Here is a 26158-nt window from a genome sequence, read left to right on the forward strand (position 1 = left end):
GAGGGGCAGGAGGTGGAGGAGTCTGCAATGAAGGAGTGAAGCTGAGCCTGGGAAAATGTTGGGAATGGGTGATGTTAGTTTTTGGCTGTTTCTTGCCATCCAACTCTTCTGTAATTGGTAATAAATTAAATTAATTTTCCCCAAGCCAAATCTGTTTTGCCCGTGATGCTAACTGGTAAGTGATCTCCCTGTCTTTATCTCGACCCATGAGCTTTTCCGTCTTATTTTCTCCCCTGTTCTGTTGAGGAATGGGAGGCCGGGCACGGCTGGCTGGGCAGCTGGCAGCCTGGGCTGACCCACCACGCCATCCTTCTTGCCATCACTCACTGTTGACTTTTATCCTCTAAGGGAGACTAAGTTTTGTAGAAAGAATAATTCATACTGCCCATTTTTGCCCTGATGGCCTACCTGAGAAGAGAGAAGGAAATTCTTTTGAACTTTAGTTGATAAATCTGGATTTGTTTTTGCACAGAATTCCTTTCCAGCTCTGAAAATGCAATACACACTACATTAAGTAGTAAAGTTTTAGTCTACTTTTAGTAACATGTAAGTCATCTCCCCGAGACAGTTGAAGTAGTTGTTAGTTTCCTAATTAAAAATAAATAAATAAATAAAAGAAGTATTTTAACAGACAAAGTACAGAACACTGAGAAAGCTATTGTAATCTTTGGATTTTGTCTTTCAATTGTATTCAAGTTTACTGTATAGTCTCTGTCATAGTACAGTGCCTGATTATTTCTGAGCTGAGAATGTGCAACCTTTCAGAAGTTTGTGAAATGTGCTTCTTACTCTCACATAAGCAGAACATCCTACTAAGCACACACAGATTGATCTGAAGAATATGCTAAAAGGGATAAGATCCCAGTAGTGGGGGGGGGTAACCCACTTACTATTATATACAACGCTTCATTTTCATTCTCCAGGACATCACCAAAGGCTGGGAATTTTTTCTATTGTCAATTTTTCTAGTTTTCTAGTGCATGAAAAAATAATACCTTAGCCAAAATATTTAAACACCATTGATTTCAAAATATTAATATCTAATCCCTTTGTAGCCTCTGTGTGGTATTGAAAAAGGGTGGCAGGAAATAAACAAGAGTTTTCATTTGTCACCCAGAGTTCTGACTCTGCCCCTCCTTCACACCTTTGTCTAGCCACTGAGTCAATGAACTTACAGTATTGTGTAACTTTCATTTCTGTGGAGGCTTGTTATATTAGAAAAATTGTTCCAAAGAAAGCAACAATTATGACATAAGCACATCTGGCTCTTGCAAATTATTCTTTATTAAGCTTTCATTTAATTACATGTGCTGAAAGGTCTGCTTTTGATTACTGTAATTTTTTTTATTTGTCCATCTGAATGATAGTAATGTTGGAAATTACATACAAACCACCTGGCTTTTTTCTCACTAATAAGGCAAAGTTTATATAGATTTATGTGTAGAAGATGGATTAGGATCTTCCCTGTTTATGGTAGAAGAATTATTGCTGATGCTAATTGAAGGTGAGGGTTTAAATTTGGTCACTGGAAGGAAATTAAACCTTTTTTTTTTCAGTAAACACTTTATATTGGTAGGAATAGTTTATTTTAATGCACAAGTCTTTTATTATGTTTCAGTTAAACTTTTTGAAAAGTTCCAAAAGGGTGTTTTTGTATTTTCATCACTATATAGAGGAATTTTTAAGGCCTACATTCCTTATTAGCATTTATAGAGGTTATAACAATCACTGTACACTGAGATGGAGACATACCCTCTTGCCTGTTTTAACTTTCATTGCTACCTAGAGAAGATGTAGCATCACCTTTTAGTAGCAAACAATTCCTATGTCAGCTCCTAGTAGAGGTTCTGGAGTTGGTGGGTAATTTCTGGGTAAGAACAGAAGGACCTGAAGCATTGTTGTTTCTGACAGGGGTTTATAACTCCTTTTCACAACCAGCCTTACAGTTTTGCCACTTTTCTTTTTAATATTCAGGCACAGTATAACCTTTTCCTTTTTAACATGACCATCATTACCAAGAGGTGGGGGTGGGGCGAGAGGAAATTAGGTAGAAGTCAAATTAAGAAAAAAGATATTTGTGTGTGGGAGTTTTCCAGTCTTTTTTTTTCCCCCCTTTGAAAATAACAAGAAGGGAAAAGCCACAATCAACAAAATGCTGAAAAAGATCTGTAGTTCCTTTAAGAGAAGAAACAGCAGAGCAGCAAAAATTATGTACATTTACAGCTTCTTTTTTTAGGAATTTTGCAGGAATATATCATATATCTTCTTGTCTTCCAGCAACTGTATGCAGCTCAGCTGGCAAGCATGCAAGTTTCTCCTGGAGCCAAAATGCCATCTACTCCACAGCCACCAAATACGACAGGGGCACTCTCACCCACTGGGATGAAAAATGAGAAAAGAGGGACCAGCCCGGTAACCCAAGTTAAGGTATTTTTCAATAAAGAAAAAAGTCCGTTTCTGCAAAGGGCAGTGAAATTAAATGGTCTGTTTAGTTGTTTTGCAGTTGGAAGTTGAACCGCATGAAAGTTCTTTGATATTCAAATAAAATGTTCAGTTTTAGTGCTGTATTATCAGTATAGAGAAGGGAAGAGAAAGCATTCACTTCTTGCTTCCAGAAATACCAGGCATCCCTATTCCTACCACAGGCAGCACAACAGATTCTTCAGTAGAATGTGATATTTTCAATATTTCAGTTTGTAATCTAGTAATGTGCATAAATGGCATCCATTTCATGAATTGTTTCACATTGAACTTTCGAGTATCTTAAAATACAGTGCTAGCTTATATTGTTAGGGCATGAGAGAGACTGTAGATCTTCTAATTATTTTAAAAATCTTTAACTGTACTTATTCTACAATTTTGGAAAAAGCCTCACATAAAAATAAGATGTAAGTCAGGACTCCAGGGAAAACATTGTGTCACTGCAGATTGATTTGACTTTTGCTGATTTCACACAGCTGCTGACAACCGGGCTGCTCCTTGTTGGTTTTGCGCCATTGCTGAATGCTTGTGCCTGCTTATTCTCACTTGCTTGGAACCAGGCAGCTACAACATGGCATTTGCCAGCAGCTTGAAATGAACATCGTGCACCCCTTGAAATCTGTGGTGCAGCTAGTACCTTTGGATGGAACTGGCTGGGTTTTATTGCTGTGTTCTTCTGTGGTTGTTCTGAATATCATGAGACTAAATATGCTGAGAAACAATTTACTTCAAACTGTAAAAAAACCACCAACATTCAGATGTTTTATCAATTTGATAGCACTATAAACGCAGAACTATTAAAATAGATCTAAAGAAGGCATATAGTGACTTTGTGGAGAGAGAGAGAGAGAATGCATTTTTTTGCTAGCTGCTAACACCTTACAGGCACAAAGTCTTTAGCCTCAGATCAGCCTGGGAAGATTTTACTCACTTGAGGTGAGGGTTTGGGTTTTTTTATTATTTTTTTGACATGAGAGTAAAATATCATTCTTTTTTTCATTATCATCAATCATCTTGGTAAAATGTTGGTGAGTAGATAATTCTGCCTGGGCTGATAAATTTCCATGACACTTTTTTGCTAGGCTGAGAGTGCTAATAAATAAAAACTATTCCATTATGTCCAGATCTAACATTTATTTAGTAGAGCATTCACTTTACTTAACTGTAGATGTGTATTAGTCTAATATTTTACCTCTTGTAATCCAATGCCAGGCTTGAGAGCAGTCAGTGAAATTTACCACATATGCAGAGTTTGTTATGGTCAATACAGGAGCCACCAAAAGCAAGGCCCAACTGTTTCAGCAAAGTTGCCATAGTATAGTGATACCTAACACCAGTGATTTATGGTATTGAGAATATACTACTGACTACTTTAATGTGAAAAAGTAATTTCGTAAGTGAGTGAGCCAAATGGATCTACACCAAACCAAACCTTTAATATATGAGTAAAATTTTCCCTGGTTAAGTTCAAGCACATATCTCCTTGAACCAAGGCCAATACCATTCCAGCTTTGTGGGCAGCTGAGTCCTATTACAGATTTGACCACATGCAAATTCTTGGGGGTTTCCCTACATAATTTAACTTGAATGGACTGAAATGTATGTTAATAAAAGAGAAGCCTTTTTATTCTTGTTTTTATTAAGCGCACTACTGCAATGAAAATATTAAAGATAAACTGCAAGTTCTTTGTGTGGACAAATACCAGTGGCTAATGCAGAAAGTAAATATTAAATGTATAAAAGCACTCTAATAAACTAGTACCTGTATGCTGTCTTTGCGGATTGTTACCTTTATAAGACCAGTTCCGATGGTCATGCGTTGCTTAACAAATCCTCTATATTTTCTCTGTTTTTAAACAGTTGTTTGTATATACTACATGCATTATTTATAGAACTAATGGAATTCTTTTAGAGGAGTCAGATCTTTCAAAAAGTAATGGTATTTCTTTTTTTAAGTTAGTGACCAGAATGTTTTCAAGCTTTTTGGTTTCCTCGCAGAAATGAGAATGCTGTCTGTGAAGTACAAACAAACAGGTTCTGGCAGTGTTTAGGGTTGTTTTCACATGATCATATCAGTACTAAGCAGAAAATTATTTAGAAATTGAACATGGTAGGGTAGATTCATATGTGTACGTGCACACAGTACCTAGTCTGGCAAACTTCATAGTCTGAAAGGAGCTCTGAACTCTCACAGCAATTTATTGAAGCCACTTTGTATCTCTGCAAGGAAACAGCTTGCATGTAAACATGGCCACAAAGCACAAGAATGGACTATGTCCCTTATACATTTGTGTTTCTGCTTTCATGTGGACTCTGAACAGGTGTGGACATTTGTGCTCACTGCAAGGTCAGGAAGAATAAAAATGTCATGCAGTTTTATGGAAACAGTTTAAAATTTGAGATATGATGGCATTACAAATACCTGTTTGTTACATTTTGCTGTTTAATGCATTGTGTATGATCAGATATACTTCACTAAATCACCACTTGACAGTAAGGAGAGTGGAAAAGAAGAGATAATGTAGTGTATTATTGTATTCCAACATATATTTCTAAGCTTTGAAGTGATCAGTACAGTGTTTTAAAATGTGGCCGATATTCTTATATCCAGTGAGATTCTGCTTTAGGCCTATTTTAAAGCAGAGATCTGTCTTACTGGGATCTTTAATTACAGAAAATCACTGTTTCACAGTTTTCCAAATGCCCTGTCTTGCTTAACATATTAAGCAAAAGGAGCAAGCTCAAAGATGGGCAGAAGTTTACACTGTGAATATTTACCCTGATCAAAGAAATGAATTGCTTGAATGAGTCTTCTTCCAAAAGTTAAGATATTTCTTAGACAGACTTATTCTCCTATAGCACTGAATATATGCCAGAGAGAATCTCTTGCATAGTTGCATATGAAAAGTTTAAAAAGATATAAAAGTGCTGATACTAGATTTACATATCCTTAAAAAATATTCCTTGTCTTTATGCAAATAAACATACAGATACACTAAAGGTTGAATGCAGCAGAAACAACTGCAGAATACAGAAATAATTACAGAAGTATCAAACAAGAAGCAGAATAGCATTTATGTGAAAAAATATTGATTTTACATAAATCTGTCAAAAATACATAACACATTTGAATAATAAAATATTGTAAAATATACAAAATTAAATGGTAGAAAATAAAATATATTCTGAAATGCATATAGTATGCATTCATTACCGTAGTAAGTCAAGGAATTTGAGCTCAGTGAAATTGTTGTCTTCTATTATGAGGGAACGGCATAGATTATTTTACTAAACAAAACATGCACTCAAAATAAGATGCATGGAATGTATAAGTTAGCAGCAGCACTAAATGTGGGCCAAAGAACTGTCAGGGCTTCCAAATGATTCTTTCATAGAAGTACTTCTGATTCCTTAGTTTCTAATACATTTAAAAATAAGCTACATAACTTATTTTTATAGTGCCAGGAACTTTTCAAATAGAACCAATGCTAAAGCATTACTGAGCTGCTGGAAATTTTAAATAATTCTTTGTAAATGCCCTAGGTTAATTTAGATCTCTGAAAACACATTAGGAAATTAAGCTGTAATGTGAGCTAATTCAAATTTTAATTTGGGAAAAAGAACGATCCAGCCACATAGTTAATGTAAATAGAAGCATAACACAGAGAAATTAATGAGGTTTCCTTTTGTTGAATCTTAAAGGAGGCAGATAATTAGTTTCTTTTGTTATTATTGCTGGAGAATGTGGTATTGTCTTCGAGGTGTAAAGTAACTGCTGCTTGTAAAATGATGTGTTCATTTGTCTTTTCCTAATAATTATTTACAATAAACTCTTGTAGGATGAAGCAGCCCAGCCACTGAATCTTTCAGCCCGACCCAAAACAGCTGAACCTGTCAAATCCCCAACATCTCCAACACAGAACCTCTTCCCAGCCAGTAAAAGCAGTCCAGTGACAGTGACGAACAAGAGTGGCATCCCCAGCCCGCTCGGTGGATCTCTGGGAAGAGGATCCTCTTTAGGTAACTAATCTGTCCTGGGAGATGAGTTTTCTACATGAAATCTCACCTAGAGCACACTTACTTCTGAATTAAGTAGATATTTGGGCCTACATTTCTGTTTAAAATGGAAAAAAAGATGCAGAAAAAATTTTCAAAGAACTCTTGACTGCCAAGTTTTTATGAGAGTAACCAAAATGACGCAGCAGTGATATGCATCTACAAGAAATACAGCAAATAAATATAGCACATAAGGAATATACATACATACAAATATATACACATTACATAAGTGCAAATACATGAATGTAAGTAAGTAGAGATGCACATAAAAAACATGTAAAAGAGGTTTGTATGAATATCTTCCCTAAAGACATCAATTGGGGGTATACATGCCAAGTTAACTTTTGAATTTTGACCTCTGGATTAAACAGACAAAAAGTACCTTTGCATGCAGGTAGAGCCTGACCAAATACTACACATACACACATAATGGCTGGTGTGATTAGTGTACATGCAATGCAACAGTGTAACATACCTTAAAATAAACAAGTTCTCAAGCATTTTATTGAACCAGGGTCAGGGAACATTCAGTATCTCCACAGTTACAGTAAACTGGAAGCCAAGCAAGAAGGTAACTCCAAATACAGTTTTCAGCTATTTAGCCCAACTTTACCGTTATTTTTACCCAGAACAGCATTCTAAAGGAAATCTAATCCTTTGCATTCTGGGTATTAAGTTCAACTTACAAAGACCATATGCTGAATATATATATTTTTATTTTTTTTTAACAAAGGCAGAAGAGCTTCAGCCCAGCCAGTTTATTTTATTATTATTTCTTCATGTTTTTATTATTTGTTCACCAAGTTGTCAAAATTTTGTTAATTTGTATAGTTGCAAATAGGGAATTTTTGACCTGTGTTCAAGATTCTTTAATTTAGAAATAAATCTTTATAAGTAATGAAAAAAAATTCCTCTGAAAACTATGTATGAAGACTAACTTAACCAGTGAAGAAACAGAATCAAGGGCTGCAAAGTGTAGATGATCGGCTCTAAAGTTCAAACAGTAAATTTTACAGTGACTAAATACTTACTACAGACCACTTATTCACAATCTGTAGCTCAAGTGTACTTGTAAAATATATAGAAACACTTGTGAATAATGAACTGATATGTTAAATACATACATTAAATATATAAAAATTATGACTTGTTCTATTCCCAAAACACTTGGGAACATCATGATCTGAAAGATACTTTCTGCAGCTAGCTAGATAGTCTACCTGTCAATTTATTTCCAGCTCTCACTGCACTATCTAACATTAGAAAGTGTCATATCGGTCTGAAGTCTTAGACCATTCCAGAGAAATGGCTAGAGAAGATACACCTAAGACATGAATATTTTTCATGTAAAGTCATAAAACTGTTTCCTTTCAATCCTTAAGTATAAAAGAAGCCAGGGAATATTGTCAAAAATCAGCAAGCAATGTAGGAGGTTTTACTCCATTTTTACAAAAAATTTAGATGATTGGGAGTCTAAGTCTCACTAAAAGTCATGCAACTATGGTTCCCAACTTACTTAGGCTCCAGAATAGAACTTAGTTGCTGAATCATTTCAAAGCTTTGGAAATTTTACCCAGCAAGAACAATGATTGTTCTCTAATATGTTACTTCTATTTTGAAGAGGGGTGCTTCATTCAGACAGAAAACATCACAATTCCATCTAAAACATCACAGTTTGCATCTCTTCTCATCCAGACTACAGTATTCAATCAACTGTTTGGTTCCCAGGATAAAGCATGAGAAACCCTTAATCTTAACCTTCTTTATTTTAAAATAATTCATGGTCCTTCAAGGTTGAATTTGCTATATTTTACTCAGCTGAACTTCAATGAAGTCAAAAAAATATGAAAATTATCTTTGAAGGACAATTCCAAGTCTTAGCCTGGGCTTTTTTGTTGTTGTTTTGGGGTGTTTGTTTGTTTGTATAGTGGGCTGTTAGTAAGTACACAAATCTAACAATTTCAGAGCTTTTATAAAAGACATTTGCTTGTCAGGCAGGTGCACAGGTCATGCACAAACTTTGGTTGCTCAAACTTTCCTGGCTATAATATATGTACACAAATCTATCCATGTGCAGTATAGAGGATACTCCCATGCAGGAATATGTGGATCAAGTTAAAGCTTTGTCACAGCAACACAAAACAACCAGTCACCAAATTGCTGTCTTTTGGTCTCAAATCAGAAACTGTATCTGGGGTACTCGTCTTTACCTCTAGCGTGCATTTTAAGATGTGATAGGAGTGTTTTGTGAGAGTTTGGTTCATGTTTAAAAGTTTCTCTTTCTGTCCAGAGTGATAGAAAGAAAACCATTTTTCCTGTACTGATTTAGAGCTTTATACTCATGTTAAGGTGATAACAAGCTCTGTCCCCCAAAAGTAACGGTGGGTGATCTTTCTGAAATTTAAACCTAAGTGTCTGTAGTGATGATTCTCTCAGTACAGAAATTCTAAAAATTGACATAGACTTTCATTGCCAAGTAAACCAGATTTCTTTCCTTCTTTGTTCATTTTATTGATTATTATTAGTACTTCAAAGGCTTACGAGATTATCTTCAGAATACTATTGTCTTAAACACATATTTAAGTTGAACTTTGAGTCCATGAGTATGCTTAGCTATCTCCATATCAGGCTATGCCAAAACTTCAGTGGTTGTATTTATAACAGAAAAAGTCATCCACAGGCTTATCAATCACTTCTATAGATTAATTCAGCCTTCAAACAGACAACAATTGCCACTCATCCTCCTTTTACAGGTGTTAGTTGGGTGCAGCTCTAACAGTTTGAGAGCTGAGTGCTCACCCCAGATTCTAATCTGGATGATTACTAAATAAAGTGTGTTCTCTGTTTGTAGATATCCTTTCCAGTCTTAATTCACCTGCCCTATTTGGGGACCAGGACACAGTAATGAAAGCCATTCAAGAGGCTCGAAAAATGAGAGAGCAGATCCAAAGGGAGCAGCAGCAGCAACAGCAGCCGCATGGTGTTGATGGAAAATTGCCCTCCATGAATAACATGGGCCTAAACAACTGCAGAAATGAAAAGGTAATGTCACCCATTGCCACACAGTCTGCCATCCATTCTTCTTTTCCCTGCAAATAGCTTCTTATTTTTATATAAAATTTTTTAGAGCTTTTAGCCACATCTGATTTCATGTTGAATACACCTTGTCACGTGACAGTGCTGTGCTACAAACTTCTCTACGTTTACATGACAGCATTCAAAGAAACAGCCCTGTGTACTCATGTGATTAAGCTGTAAGCGTGCATATAACAATGTGGAAAATGCATTGGCCGAAGCCATTGTCTGTGGGCACTAGATTTTAAATTGTGCTTTTGAGAATGATTGGATTGATAAATATGGCAAAAAGGCCAGTTATGTACTAGCATGGTTGAGCATTACAATGCTATTGAGTGTATCTGAGTGTGCTTGAATCTGTGACTCAGATGCAACAAAGCATTTAGGTTCAAAATAGTGCTTTTGCTCTTAGTTTCAATGGGAAATTAGAGATCAAAGTTCTTTGTTGAATCTTGGCCATAGCTTCCAGACACTAATATGAAATGGGTCACTACAGTAAAATGGTAAATCAGAGAAAGTGGTTAGAGAACATGACCAGCATTGGACTGAGCAGGACATCATTCAGTTTACAAAATAGCAAGCTGGGACCATATTCAAAAGATGAGGAACAGTTTCTGTCACACACACTTTAAGGACTGCTCAGAGGACAAAGGAGTCTCTTGGAAAATTCTTTGTATATGTGTCATCCTGCTCTGTGGCCTTTGCAAGGTCTACAAGATCTACTCCAAGAGCAGGTCTCTGTATCTAACAGAGCCAGTGAACACTAATTAGGTAATTGGCTGAGCTATAAGGAAGCCCTTTTGATGAAGAATCCTTCTCTGTCAGCTTCCCTAGAGGTGGCTTATGCTGCAAAAGATACAGCACACAAGTTACTTTTCACCACTGACAAAAGACCAGTTATATGCCACAATACTTATTCCAGTTAACTAGAAAAGGAAAATTACTACCCCAGTATTGCTATGGCATTGGCAAATAGGAACAGTTACAATGCAGTTCAATAATGAATGAAAAGAAAGCTGACACATTCATTAGCCTATAAAATAACTAGTGTTTCAGAGTATTTGCTGCAAAAAAAAAAAAGAAAAAAATTGAAAACCAGGTAGCTTTTGATACCTATAATTCATTAATGAAAATTCTGTGCTATATCTATATTAGAGGGTAGGTTCTTTGTATCTTGGGGTAGGGGGGAAAGATTACATTATACTCCAAAGAATAACAGGAATTTTTAGTCCAGGTTGAGTATAAGACTCTGCAGAATATTAACTCTGTCTTAAACAGTGAATTTGATAATACTACAATCTTTTCTCAACCCACAGGGGAGTATTCAGTGAGTAAGTGGATTGTAGCAAGGCACAGAAAGGCAAAGAAATGTTGTAAACAGACCCAGCAAAGACTGATACATACCTTTTAATGTACATTTTATATTTTTGCTTTATAGGTTCTTTACAGTACTCAAAACAAGAGAAAGGCTCAGTGTCTATTAAAAAGATTTGGTAAACTGTTACCACACAGGATTAACAATGCTTTTACGAGTCGAATTCAAAGACTAATAAATATTTATTTCTGCTAGTGTTAGTTTAAATGTCAGTATTGAAAAACTCATTTAATGCAGATTGATATTATGGAAAAATATAGAAATTAATAACTGATCAAGCAGCCCATATACAAACAACACTCTGATTGTAAAGTCAGTGTTTGTCTTAACTAACCAAGAGGTAGGCTACTAAAGCCCAAGTTATAAAAATAAAATAAATGTCACACCTATGATCAGTATTAAGAGTTTGTAAAATCATGCTTATTTTAAAATATATTTTATGAGTTTCAGTGGCTTGACATTTAAAAATATCTAATACACTATAAGGGCTATTAAAAGAATTCTTAACATTTTATTTGATTTTGAAAAGTAAGTATGAAAATGGCATCTACTTACTTGTCATGTCTGGTCCCTGAGTATTTTCAGTACCATGTTTACATCTTGTATTTGATATAACAAGTTTCTATTTTGTCTTTCACATTTTAAAGCAGAGTCAGTAAATATTTTAGTGAATAATCTGAAAATTCTTTCTTGTGCCAGTTACTAGCGATACACAGATTGATATAGAGCTTCCAGATTGAGGTTATACATCAGGCAGTCAAAGGAAAAAAAATTTTTACTTGCAAATATAGCAGAGTCAATTGGAACTCTTTAACAAATATAAACATCATCATTCTCAGATGCCATATTTTATGGGGAGACTTTTCATGGTAGCACTTGCAACTTTTAAAACCAAAGAATAAAACAGCAGCAAGGAAATCTGTTGTTGAATCTCTCCATGCCCTTATACAATCCTGCCAGGTTTATTTATTGTAGCATGTACTATAGAGTGATCCATTAAGGCAGGAAAAAGATGCAATATGTACTCTGGTTTTACCTTTGGTAGTCTGTTATCCTTGCTCTGTAGATGCAAGAAAAGGCATTAATAGATTAGGATATAAATCAGTCATTTTAAATGACAATATATCCCCACTCTCTATCCTAAAGAAAATAAAAGAATTAAGTCAGTCATGAATACTAAGGGAATGTATTTTATTTTCTAGCAAGTATAAAACACATTAAAACCAGAAGCATCCTTCGCACAAAAAGGATTCTAGAATACTCTTCTTTCCCCCTTTCCCCTCCGCCTTTCAATTTTTACATTATGATATATTTCTTTTACTCTAAAAATGATGGGCAGGATGATCAAAAGGCGGGGGGGAGGGGCAGGAATGATAGATCACTTCAATTAGAAAAACATAATTCTGAAATAATTGCATGCCAAGAAGATTGTGTATAGTTTCTGTCATGATCCCAGTGAAGCTGTGATAACATAGTTGCAATTTTGGCCTGGTTTCTTTTGAAGAATCAGGACCCTATGTTTTCAGGACCAAATTTTCAGAAATTGGCTTCAGATAATTAGACTTGTATAAATGAGTAGCTAGAAGCTGGCACCAGAAGAAGATGACAAATTAATTGCCTGCAGCTTGTTTAAAAAGGCTATTGAGTTCTGGTCAGTTACTGGTCTTCAAGTTCAGATAGCTGGTAATAGTTTATTGTGCAAATGATTGTGCTTACAAAATTATGTACATAGCTTCAAAGCCTGGGCTTAGGCCTTTTTGAAAATGTGTCATTTAAATCTCAGAAAGCTTTGTATTTGGCTGGAGCCACAGAATTGAAAATTGCCTCTGTTCATATTCTGCTGTTCAAAAAAATCTCCTACAAAGCTTTAAAAGTGCTCACAGAGATTCACTCATCAGAAAGACCAAAACAAAAACATGCAGCACTCTGGCACAGTCAAACTTTGCCATTTGCTAAAGCATTAACATTAGGCTATACTTTTGTGATGATACCATTCTATGGACATCTACAGTTATGGAGTTATCTCCATTTGTATACTGTTGTGTGTCAGGGTAGAGGTAGGCACCACACAGCCACTCACTCACTCCCCTCCAGTGGGATGGGAAGAGAATCAGAAGGGTAAAAGTGAGAAAACTCGTGGGTTGAGAAGGTTTAATAAGTAAAGCAAAAGCTGTGTGAGCAAGCAAAGCAAACCAAGGACTTCATTCACTGCTTCCCCTCGGCAGGCAGGTGTTCAGCCATCTCCAGAAAAGCAGGGCTCCATCACGCATAACAGTTACTTGGGAAGACAAATGCCAAAAATCTGAATGATTCCCCTTCCTTCTTCTTTGCCCAGTTTTATTGCTGAGCATGACATCATATGCAATACCCCTTTGGTCAGCTGGGGTCAGCCGGCCTGGCTGTGGCCTGCTTTGTGCATCCCCAGCCTACTCGCTGGTGGGCCAGCATAAGAAACAGAAAAGGCCTTGATGCTGTGGAAGTACTGTTCAGCAATAGCTACAACATCCCTGTGTTATCAGCACTGTTTTGGTCACAAATCCAAAGCACAGCATAATGCAAACTAAAAATAACTCTCTCTGAGCCAAAACCAGTACAGTGCACATAAGTCATTATAGTAGAGTTGACTTTTGCTACTCCACCTGGTGCTGGTCAGGTGTAGTCTGACTGAGGAAAGAGAAGTAACTGTGTAAGTGGATTCCAGGAGTAAACAGAAACACTGGGGAAGGGGAGAGAATTAGGAAAATCCAGAAAATAGGCTGCAGAGTTCTTTCCATGTGATATAAGCAAAAGTAAAATACAAAAATTGGGTTTGTTTAGAGGATGTGACTTTTTTTCCATTCAAGCAATGTTTACTTCAACAAAAAAGATTACTTAAACAAAATTTGCATTGCTAGAGCTACTTGTATTTATTTTAGTATTTTGAACTAGCATGATTGCCTTGAAGATTTGCTTTGATTTATGGCTTTAAATGAACCTGAAAATGCTATATAATTTATAAGACAACTGACGTTATTTTTAAAAGGACCAGATCCTATCTTTTTTTGTGCATAAAGCATGAAAACACTGAGAAAAAACACTTCAGAAAATCTTTGTACAAAAAATATAGGCAGAAATGTATTAATTTCATTGGAGAAAAAGATTTGAAGTCAAGCAGAACATAAACTCAATTAATAATCACAACATGTCTGGTAGACCCAAGGATATACCTCCACCTCTTCATTTACTTAACCACGAAGCATATTCATTGAGATTTGAGAGGAAGCAGAATATAATATAACATTTTTATGTTTATATTCCATTCCCACTCTTTTGTAGATTTTCAGGCAACTGTGTATTTGCAGTATGAAACCAGAATTAGACCCCAAAATAAATGACATGAGTCATCGCCTACTTCCTGGGAACTGTGGCACCTCTTATAATGAGCCTTTTATTCCTTTCTTATTTCTAAATTAAAGTTTTACAAGTTGAATCCACATCATTTATCCTAATATAGACCACAGTCTGTATGCAAAATGTGTACATTCTTAAAAACGTATATTATTTACCCTTGGAGATGTTACAGTCTATTGATCAAATCCATATTTAGGCACTTGGATTTGACTTGATAAGCCATAACGACCCCTTTGGAGGTGTTACAGTCTGCTGTATTTAGGGACTGTTAAATATGTGGATTATTGACATCACAGAGTGTAACAGCTCCTCTGGAGCTGTTACGCTTCATGATCTGTATGAAGCTACTGAACATGCGTACAAACTTTGCCTGATAAAAACACTTCAGGAAGTCTTTGTAGGAAAAGTTACTAGTCATGCATAATCTCCTTTTGACTGCCTGCAGCCCTGCAATGACTCCATCATTGTATTGCTTTTTTTCTGAATTTTAGCAGTACTGGATTATGTTGCTGACACTTTTTTTACCAGCTTTTTTCTCCCCATACGTTCAGTATTACAGACAGAACAACTGCAGAGGCAGGAGTCACCATGTCTTTTCTGCAAGTGCAGGGAATTTCTCAGGCAGTCACCAAGAGAAGCACCTTGTTGTTTGCATCCTTGTTATTAGTAATTTCTCAATTCAAATTAAATAAGAAAAAGGACATAGTTAAGAAAATGCTTTTCCCATGCATCCTGCATTCAATTATCATTTCTTCTTTTACTGAAAGTAGTCATGACCACCCTTAAATTGAGAACATGAATAAATTGGTCATAAGGGCCTTGTGGGTTTTTATAAATCTTTATGAATAACTGGTTTAGATTTGCAGGGACTGATCTATTCTTATTTGCTTTTATGTTTTCAGAAAAACTTCTGACATTTTCTTTTTTCCTTTAGTTTCTTATAGAAGAATATTTGTAACTGTTAAATGTCAATGCTTGTATTTCAGTCTGCTGGGAGACATAACAGAAACTGTAAGCATTTTCAATTCGATCCTTATTTCTGTTGGTTAAAGCTTAGTTCTACTTGTAATTAAAGCACAAATACCTCATAATCAGGCCAAAAATTGGGCAGCAATATCAACAGCAAGTGATTAGTTTTGCGAAGTCATTACTTTTATTATGGTATTGTCTCGATAGTCATTGTACCAAGATCTGTTCTCACTTCAACTTATGGAAGGTCCTGCCCCATATAGCTTAAACTTAGGTATAAATGAATTTAAGTTTAAATATATATATTTAGATTCTATAATAGAAAATCTGGAACTGTAGAGAGAAAAAAGACACTGATTTACTTAAGGAACTGTTAGTGTTGTCGCACTTTCTTGCAAGAATATAGGCAATTTATTCAACTCAGTAGGAGTGTATTCCATCTGTCTAATGAAGAATCTGATTTCCACAAAGAGACATTGCAACTGGGAAACTGTTTTGCCTGACTACGTCATTCTGTTCAGTCGACAAACCTTTCCCTGGGGAGTTTCTGAGATGTAGAAGGACATGTTGCATAGAGACAATCTCTTTACATTCCATCATTTTATAACAGCTAAATGACTTGTATAAGTTAAATGCCCCAGAATAGGGAAAAGTTTCAAATAAAAATCACAGCAGTCCTCATAATTCTTACAAAACAAACGTCCTTTATACTTTACTGTATATTTGGCTAATTTAGTAATCTTCTTGTGGCTGTACATGACGTATGTAAGTAACGATTTTTTTATAATGGGTGTTCAAAGTTAACTTCCTAAAGCCATATTTGGGCACCAGTACTTTATTCTAAAGAACCTTTACTTAAGGAAAAAAAAAAAAAAAAGAAATATAAAAATATTTTGTTCCTTTTTTTTTTTTTGAAACTGCAATAATTTTGCAATTTCCTTTTCAGGCTTAGGGCTTATCCTAGCTACATGAAAAATGTGCCTTCATTTTATATCAACTGTAATATTTCCTTAATAATTTTGAAAGAAAAATAGTGACTCAAGTAAAAATTTTCTAAAGTAGTTGAATGCAGGAGCCTAAGTCACACAGAACTAGCTCTGAAAATTTTACCCAAAGGCAGACAGGCAGATTTGTGACTGCGTATACATTAACAGTCTATTTTCAGTGAAATTCAGCAGTTTTGTATCCTTCTCCAGCACTTTTTATGATAATTTGGACAATTCAGAATTTCAGCTGATGTAATACTGCCCCCTTTTATTAGAACTGGAAAACATGCTGGACTTTAAACATTTTGTTTTGTAGCTGGAGGCATTCTGTTTATTTTTGCTGCTACTTCCAATATTTGAAATTGCATGACAGGATAAGATAAAGCATGAAATCGATATAAGTTTATAACAATGAATGGGGGAAAAAAATAATGATTTCAAGCAAGATTTTTGCAGGTTGTGTTGTGTATGTTATGACTGGACTTCCTAGGCAGCATGTCATACCAGGGAGTTTCCTCCTTTTTTTTTTCAAGAAGTTCAAGGCGTTGATGATTTTTGCATTTGTATAAATTTCATTGTAATATGTGCTTGTGTTGGTTTCCTAAATCACTGTATTTATAGGATAACAGTAGGGCACAGTGAGCATTACATTTTTTTTTTTCTTTTTTCTCTTTCTATTGTGAGGTCTTATCAGGAATTAGATGCGTCTTTGAACAGCTGAATGATTTTAATATCTCTCAGACACAGAGAAGTGTTGCAGTGAATTTATCTTTACAATTAGAACTTTAAAATGTAATTTGAAATTTAATTCAAAGCAGAGCATCTTGGAAAAAAAGAAATTAATCCCTGGGTCTCTGACCATATCTTTTAAAGAGAAATATTTCTATTATAAACAAACAAGAAAAAAAAACCCTGACTTTTAACACAACCCTGAAGCCTTTACTATGTCACTAGTTTTTGTTGATATCACAGGAAATAAATCAGGCTTAGAAATTGTACTCATACTTAAAGAAATGTTTTATCTGATCTCTATGTATTTAGTGAGGAAGGTGATGGAAGTTGTAACTGCACATGCACAGAGGGGTCAAATACAGCCATAACACTGGTACTCAGGTTATAAGAGTTATGGGAGGAAAATACCATTGCTAACATTAGCCTCTGTAGAAGAACATAGCTCCATTATCAAGGCCAGGTTTATAATGGGAACCAGGTGCAGGAGGCTGTGGGTATGAAATCTTGTCAAGTCTGTTCCTCAAACTCAAGAGATAGAAATATTAAAGCTGGTCATGAAATGTTAACTTTCTGTCTGCATGTAACATATGATTCAGCATTTAATTGATCATGTTATTGCTCAAATACTATTTACACCCAAGTATTCATACTCATGCCTACCAATATACCTAGTAATATTTTTTTCAGATTTACTTTGTATGCTATGCATAGAAAGACATAAAAATAATGTATTTGAAATTTACACATTAAAAATACATGTTCACTGAAACTGGTGCTGACAGTGAAAAGACAAAGAGACACAGTGCAAAATCTCCGACATATGTAGGTCATCTAAATTTACAGAAAATTTAGCTTTGGTGCCAGCCTACTATGGATCCAGTTTTGCACCTATGGAAGAATTTGCTGTGCAGAACTTTATTTTTAAGCATTTTGCTCAGTTGCCTTACTTTCCAAAATTGTCTTGATAAAGTTGATAGTTTGTGCATTTATGTTCCAATATATTAGATGTGCAGTTAAATGCTTAGTCCCTCAAATTATGTAAGGGCTGATTAAAATAAAATCTAAATTATTTTTCCATTGATTAAATTATCAAAATCAAGTGAAAAATGTGCCATCTTTGCAGTATCTAATTCATGGAAACTTTATTGGGCCATAAATTAAAAAAAGTTGGACCAGTCCAATAATGATGTACATATGTGAGAAATTAAAAAATGCACCTAAACATAAAGAACCTATATAAAACATCATTATTTGAGTAACCATAAACACATATATATATACAGGTGTGCATGTGTGTATATATCACACACACACTGAATAGTGAAGAAACTTCCCATATTAGGTGAAGTTTTAAAGTTTTTCATGCTTCCAGTTCAATCACAAGAGCACTTGGCGAGACAATATTATTTTCAGGAAAGAAACCAGCACACTTTTTTAGTATTGAAAGCTACTTTTGCATTTGAATATTGGCTACTAGAGTTTTTGCCACTACCTATGCTTAATAGTATGCGTGTATGGTTGCTGAACACAACTATGTTTTATTATTTCTGTTGTCAGGGCTACTTGAAGGGGTTGCCTAGCTGCAGGTTTTAGACCTCATTGATGATGATGATGATGATGATGATGACAATAATAATAATAATAATAATAATAATAATAATAATAATAATAATAATAATAATAGTGATTATGTGGTTTGGCCCCTTTCTCCTATTGCCTTTCCAGCTCAAGAAAAAAATGACAAATACACTGCTTTTTCACTCACATGGGGTATTTCCTGTGAAAAGCATACAGGTTTTGCTCTGTTTTGGTCTACTCTCTTAAATCTCAGAGTAACAAAAAGTCACAAAGGAACAGAATTAGATTAAAATAGGTCCCAAGGGTGAGTGTTGAAAAACATGCACAAACCAACAAGGATAATTTTTCCTGAAGGATGACGTTCTGCCATAAAGGATAGCGTCTTTGTGATGATTGTAACAGCATAATGATTGTATCTTATGTACAATCCTAAGCTACTCATGAGACTTTGCAGATATATACTGAAATGTATTCCATGTTTTTATTATGCTTCTCTACAAAACAATAAAGATAGGTTGAAAATTATTGTTTGAACATGAATTTGCTAGGACAGGAATATATTAATTGATTTAAATTGTGGGTCAGAATGGCAGCTGCACAATCCTATCATATCACTTTTTCAGTTGTCCTGAGAACTACAGAATACATTTGCATATTATTTCACACTTAGATACAATCAGAGACATCTACAAAAGTTGCTGCCATTTATTTCCAAGCTCTATGTATTCCTCTAAGTAAATTCACAACACCAAATGCATTGCCAACATAACTGTCTTAACTGCAGTAGATTAAGGACAGCAAGGATAAATTTGGATTACTTTATCTGATACTTCATTACTTTCTAAAATTAAAAATGTCTCCTGTTTCTCAGGTATCATTAGGCTGCATCAGCAGGTATGATAAATTGAAATACAATGCCTGTAGTTGAAGGATGTTTACTTAGCTGCCTGTTTGGGGATTATATGCTACTTTGTGCTGGTTTAACTGTTTTGCTTCAAAAGAAAGAATAAGCATGCTAGCAGGTAAAATTGTCTTCTCTTATCTCATGAAAAGACTTGAGCAAATAATGCAAAATGGTATTTGCAAATGTTTGTTTGAAATCTGATTAATGGAGTTTGACCATGCTTGTTCCCTCCTTTGTTTTCTTTTCACAAATATTCATGCAAACGGATTTTTATTTCTATGGGTGTATTTGCATATGAGCATGGACGTTTGTGCACAATTGGGCATTTCCTGTTTATACCCAAATTGTTCACCCCCATTCATAAAAAAACAGAGGCTTTGATGCAGCACCCACTTCAAACGCCATGCTGACCAAATGAGGAACACAGTATCAGGGAGCTCTTCCAGCCCTGATACAGTGTCAATGCTAATAGATCTCTACAGCAACTCTGTGAACTCTGCAGCAATTTAATCTAGAGGTCCTGCAGGCCATCCTGCACTGTGCCTTACCACTGCCATCTTTTTCCTACCAATGGTATGCCGGAGGCAGGTTCATTGTTTTTTCTATGGTGTTGGAGCTAATGGATGCAGGAGCTGATAGACAGAAGTAAAGGCTTTCCACTACTTGGGAGGTCTTTTGGCTGAGAGGATTCTCAGTTGCTTTTTTCAGGTAGTTTAAAGCAATGTTGCAATACTTAGCACTGAGCCAGACATTGAAAACAATATAATTTTTCTTAGGTGACCATCTATGGCATAAATCACAAGCAGCAGCTATTGAGCATTTAAGTGTGTAGTTCATGCATAACTCAAAAGTTAGATTGTTAGAACACTTACAAATTGCTCACACATGCATAGAAATTGCTGATCCTCCAGGGTTAGTTTGGAAAGATAAGAAAGACTATATTTGTTGGATAGATTGTTCACTGCACATAGCTTGTCACATAATGTAGTCACATAATACTAACTCCATAAACAGGTCTATCTCAATTGGAAATGTGTAACAGGGTAATAAATGATATTCAACATCAGATTACTTGTACTAAAATCATGTTCAAGTCATAGTAAGCTGTTATAACACTACTTAAAACCTAAAGTACGCCTAACCCACAAGCTGAAATTGCCCTGCTTACATCCTGAAAATCTACAGACAACATTAGTTTCCCAATATTTCACTTTTATGCCTGTGGCCTCTAACATGTTGCAAATGCTTCTATAAAGGCTGGAAAAACATATCATGTTTCTGTTCTCTTCCACTTGCTGACATTCATTAACTGAAGGAGAACACTAAGGCAAGGTTTTGGAAAGATCTCCTCTTTACCTCCACCCCTTCCAAAGCAATTTATTAAACAGCCAGTAAGAGAAGTGGACACTTGTCATTTGATGTCAGACCCATGTTGCTGGGTGCATGCTTTCACTGTTATCTTGCCAAAGGCTTCTTGAGATATCAGGCAATGGATGCATTCTTACCTCACTGCCATTTCCTTTGCATCCTTGAGTTAAATTGCTACATGACAATTTCATTATATGGCTCCTATTCAAAAGATCTTTTTATATACATAGATTCTTGCTTAGTGCATCCTACTTTTATATGCATGCTCCCTTCCATTTCTAAAGCACAGGAACACTCTTTGCTATATTTTGGATGCCAGTACAAATAGAAGCCATCACTGGGAAGATGCGCATTAGAACTGTACACAAAGTGAGTCACTAACACATCATGTACTGTAAAACTTCTTGGTCTGTCAGGGGTTCAACAGGTTGCCAAAACATGTTCAATTGCCAGCTCCTTGCCAGAATTCTGTTCCTCACCTGAGGCCACTCAAGCTCTTTGAATACTCATGAATAAGAATAGGTTGTATGGCTGCACTCTTCCTCCCAAGGGATTCCCCTTTATCAAGGGATTACCTGCATGACCTTTGCATAACTCCCGTGTTTTATTCTTCAGTATCACAACACAGATCACACTACATTATGACAAATGTCTCATTCATGGAAGTGTACATCAACACTTTGTTTCCTTTAAGAAATAACCCAAAGCTTATAAATACAAGAAAGATACTTTCCTGCAAAGTTTTGATCCCACCCTCTTTCACCCAAGGTTTATTTTTTTCTCTTTCTTTGCAAGGAATTGGCTGAGTTAATATGCACAGTTATAAACTGACTGGGATACCTATCACTCCTCTGCACTAAACAGCATGCTCTGCTATGTAGGATTTTCATTCCATTCAGTGCAAAAGCCATCCAGAGTTTATCAGTATATACTCACTACCATGGACAGGCAAAAGTAATGAACTGCAGTATGGGAAATTTGTAGTGAATGTGTGAGCTATCGTATAAGAAAAGGAGATGAAGTGTACTACTTGCTTGGTTTGCCAAATGATTTCCCTTTATCTCCATCCATGACATGTTACTGTAGCTACCTGGGAATATGTGTTATGAGAACATAAAGAATCCATTTAAAAGGGGAAAAAAGCACCCAATTTCCTGTTTGTGACCCCATTTAAGTTATCCTAATGTAAAGCATTTGCTACATTGAGGATGGCTTTCAGCGCATGTGCCTCTCTGAATCAGGACCCACATTATTTATTCATCTTTCAACTGTTCTAAGGTTCCGCTCCTGCAGTATTAGGAGTGGTCCTAATGTGGTGCAGGCTATGGTTTAGGTAGTAGAAGTTTCTATCATTCTCTTATCATGAGAGACAGGGAAATTTTCTTGCAGATTTTGCAATGATCTTCTAGCTTGGGTCTCCATTCCTTTCTTCCCTGCTGCTGCTCTTCCCTGCTGCTTACCCTCACTGTGCTTTTGCTGGGACTCTTGTAGTGTCTCATGAAAACAACATTCTCATATAATTGTTAATTAATGGATAGAACAGCACACAATTTCCACAGTAGAATTCCCACTAACATCTTACACAGTGAAAAGTGAATATTATTTCACATATTTTTGGTACGTAGTGGGTATATTCTCTAAAAAATTGCGTTCTTGTTGCTAAATCTACCTTGGATTTGAGTTCATATCTAAGCTAAACACTGAACATTTTCAATAAGCAAAATACACAGTTTATCACATTTTTGATTGCTTGGAGTTAGCAAAGGAATAAAGATAAAATCGAAAACTGCATTATAAGTTAATCAGTCATATTATTTTTCTTTAATATTTCTATTTTGTTAATGATGAAAGAAGTAATTTAGGATCAGACCCTTTTAGGTTGTGCTTTGAACCATACCAAAGCATGTATAGTTCCTGAGATGTAGATCTTTAATAGATTTGAAAGGCAAAGAGCTATCTAGCTTCCACATGCTGCCCCTCCAATGCAAAGTTCTCAGCAACCTGGGCTGCAGCTCACTGCCCACTCAGGGGTGCAACTATTCGAGCAACTCTGCTGCAAAGGTGGGAAAACATGGCTTTGGAAACAAGAAGTCCTCCCTCCCCTTTTATTTTTAAACTGGAACACTTAACTGTATGAGTTTTCAGCATGACCCCCTGAATAGCTGAATCAGAAGATTTAAAGGATTGTGGACTGTTTGTGTTGGGAGCCAGTAGGTTGGAAGGTGAGGGATGGGACAGAGCTTCACTGCTGCCTACAGTGTCCATGAACCTGCACTTTGAACGTAACGCAGAGTACAAAATAAGATTAAGGGAGAGCACAGATCAGAATATGAAAATCCTTCAGTTTGAATGGTGGATATACAACCAGATAGCTCCAGAGCATATAGTTCTTTCCTTCCTTTTGGCAACATCCCTTTCAGTTCTCCCAATATATAATAATTTGAAATTCCTCTTATGTCTCTGTTTCTAAACTCTAAGAAGCAGCAAACCTGAGCCTTGCTGTTTGCATTCTTCTGATATCAAAGACTTCTATCCCACTGGGGCCCTTAGCCATAGGAGAGGTTTGAGGGAGGGGGAAGAGATGTTTTTCCTCCTCCTTAGACACTCCACCAGATTGGAGGGTGGAAAGGGGAGAGGGAGCAGACAGTAGATTTTAATGTTCAAAATGGAGGCTGGGATGGGACTGATACCTGAGCCCGACACTGCTTATCACTGCTTCTCTTCGCTGATGTGCCAGTGGGGTTGGAGCTGGGTGGAGGTCGGTACCTGATGATGCTGAGTACCCATCCTCTCAGGGAGCCAGGGACAGCCTTGGTCAGCCTGTTTTTGCAAAACTCCACACCCTAGAGATATCTTGTCCCATATAGCAAGCAGTAGAATGATATTTTTCTTTATGTTTAAAATATGTGTTACAGATTTACAGGAAGTATTTATTTATTCTTCAAATTAGCTGAGCAGGAGAATTAGCTAAACAGAGATGGATTTAGAGATCAGCACAATGAAGCAAGATTAAAAAACCCTTTCCCTCTGAATTAATGAGCTTCAGACTGCTTTTCATAAACTAGTTTTTCAGAAGTCATCTGTGAAGGCTTGTATAAAGAATTTTTAAAGGTAACTTAATGGGATGGAGAAAAGGTTTAAAATTATCTACTGGGGCTGTTGCAGGAGATATTAAATATTGATTTATCTTGGAGTAAGAATCATACTAAAGAGTGAGGCTTGTAGTCAGATCAATTTATCTAGAATACAAACTGTATGGCTGTATTTAGTACAATGTCAACATGAATCTTAAATAAGTAGATGTGAAAGGTTGAGCATTTAATCTAAATCAATAGACTCTCCAAATCTTCAATTAAAAAAAAAATAATCTTAACAGTTCAAACTCAATGGCTCCTAAAAGTTTCAGGCAGTTTATGTTTAAAAAAAATGTTTTGTTTAGTCAGTCATACTGTATCATAACCCTCTCCTGCGCATCTTGTTACAACCAGGAACAAAAATCCAAAAGTCCAAGGATTTTCCAAATCTTAAGTTTTTAATACTCCAAACTCTCTTGAAAAGCCAGTGTAAATCGTTCAAGTAATCTGGCAAATAACACTGTAAGCAATTTTCTGCTACTTGCCACTGCTACTGTACTGCCAAGATTTTGGTCATAATATAAAAGTTGGCTCAGATTGTACTTAACCAACTAAAACTGATTATGTTCCCTTTTCAGACATAAATAGATACCAGCATGCCAGCTAGTGGTACTGGCTAAAATATTTTTCAGTATGTATAAGTGTACATAGGTTTCCAGTAGGAAATCCTTTATCCAAGTGTGACATCAAAGCAGTATGTCTCAGATAATTTGTTACATTTGCTTTTGTTTGTGCTGTTTTCTTTAAACATATTCATCAGACAAGAGCAGAGCCTTTAATGTTCCATGACTGAAAAATCCATCAAACAGATTTACGGCAGAGGCAGTGTGGCATAACAGCCAGTGGACTGGCCTAATGTTCAGAAGTCCTGGGTTCAGTTCTCAGCTTAATCATTGACTGTCTAGGTAACCAGAAGATAATAATTTCCCCTCTCTGTGCCTGGAGATACCGTTACCAACCTCCTTTTTAATATGATTTGGGTACTACTGATGCATAGTGGTAGGTGCTATGATTGTCTACGTATACAGTAGTAAAGAACTCCAAATACTGATTGCTTCCCCAGGACATTATTATTCTCTTTCCTGTAAGACATAGAAAGAAAATATAACCACAGTTATAAAGTATACAAGTATACAAAGGAGTAAGGAAGGTATGACAGAGGAAATTCCCTCTTACTCACAGATTGTATTGGTCCACAGAGCAGTGAAAATCTTCCATTGGAATGAGGTGCTGGAATGCTCCTTCAGTGAATTGCATGAACTTTTCCATATGTCATCCAGGGTGGATGAATAAGGAAAGGGGAAAAGAGAGTAAAAGTCCATTTTGAATGTGGAGAGATGTAGTAGGACCCATTTTACGCTTATGCTGAAAACGAGGTCAAAAATAGGTCTTAAGTGGGATGTAAGTGGCTAATATGCTCTGTGGGTTATACCACTACTTTTGAAACTCCCTTCCAAGATTGGTTGTTAAGGTATAAAAGTGTTTTCTAAACTGTCATTGTTAGATTCAGCTGAAGAATACTTTAATGGATATCTTATGTGGGAAATTTGAAACAGGCTTTTCATGATAAAAACAAAACAAGGTTTATAAAATCATTCTACTTTAAATGAAAAGCTAGAGAATGGATTTTTGCCAGTAGCATTAGCTATAGATGACTAGCAGTTTTGTCTTTGTATATTGCAGCAGTAAAACCACGTAATTTTTTCAGCCCGTAGGTATTCATTTTGCATTTAAGATGGTTTCAGGTGTAAGGGTTCCTGAATTCTGCATGAAAAAAATGCATAGCCTTCAGTTATCCATTTAAAGTACTCTCTTTCTTGCAGTATTTTGAGTCCTACTTCCTGCATGGAAAAGTTACTCCTTCTGAGAGACGTAAATCTTTCCCAGTTTTCAGGAAGTACGTATTTGCCTACATTTGAATGTTGGATGTAGCAAATGGAACATTTATCCTATTTTATCAGTTGCTCTTTTTTTGTTTGTTTGTTTTGATGAATTTATTTCATTAATAAATCCAGTTTGGGATGCTTTTTCCTTGAGTATAAATTTTAAAAATATAAATTGTGAGCAACTTGGTTCTGGTTGTATTAGAAAAATAAGTAAATATAGC

The 26158-nt window shown here is 35.8% G+C and overlaps 1 protein-coding gene across 14 annotated transcripts in view; it reads left to right on the plus strand.

Annotated features, from left to right (window-relative positions):
• Positions 1-26158, plus strand: part of SOX6 (SRY-box transcription factor 6) — a 379848-nt gene that overhangs the window by 311417 nt on the left and 42273 nt on the right. For all 14 annotated transcript variants that reach the window (XM_075094704.1, XM_075094700.1, XM_075094707.1 and 11 more), the window contains 3 exons: positions 2278-2427; positions 6321-6501; positions 9392-9582. In XM_075094704.1, coding sequence (XP_074950805.1) covers positions 2278-2427; positions 6321-6501; positions 9392-9582 — 522 coding nt within the window. The remainder of the gene's footprint in view (positions 1-2277; positions 2428-6320; positions 6502-9391; positions 9583-26158) is intronic.

This window comes from Phalacrocorax aristotelis, chromosome 5 (genome assembly GCF_949628215.1).
Source record: "Phalacrocorax aristotelis chromosome 5, bGulAri2.1, whole genome shotgun sequence".
Lineage (NCBI taxonomy): Eukaryota > Metazoa > Chordata > Aves > Suliformes > Phalacrocoracidae > Phalacrocorax > Phalacrocorax aristotelis.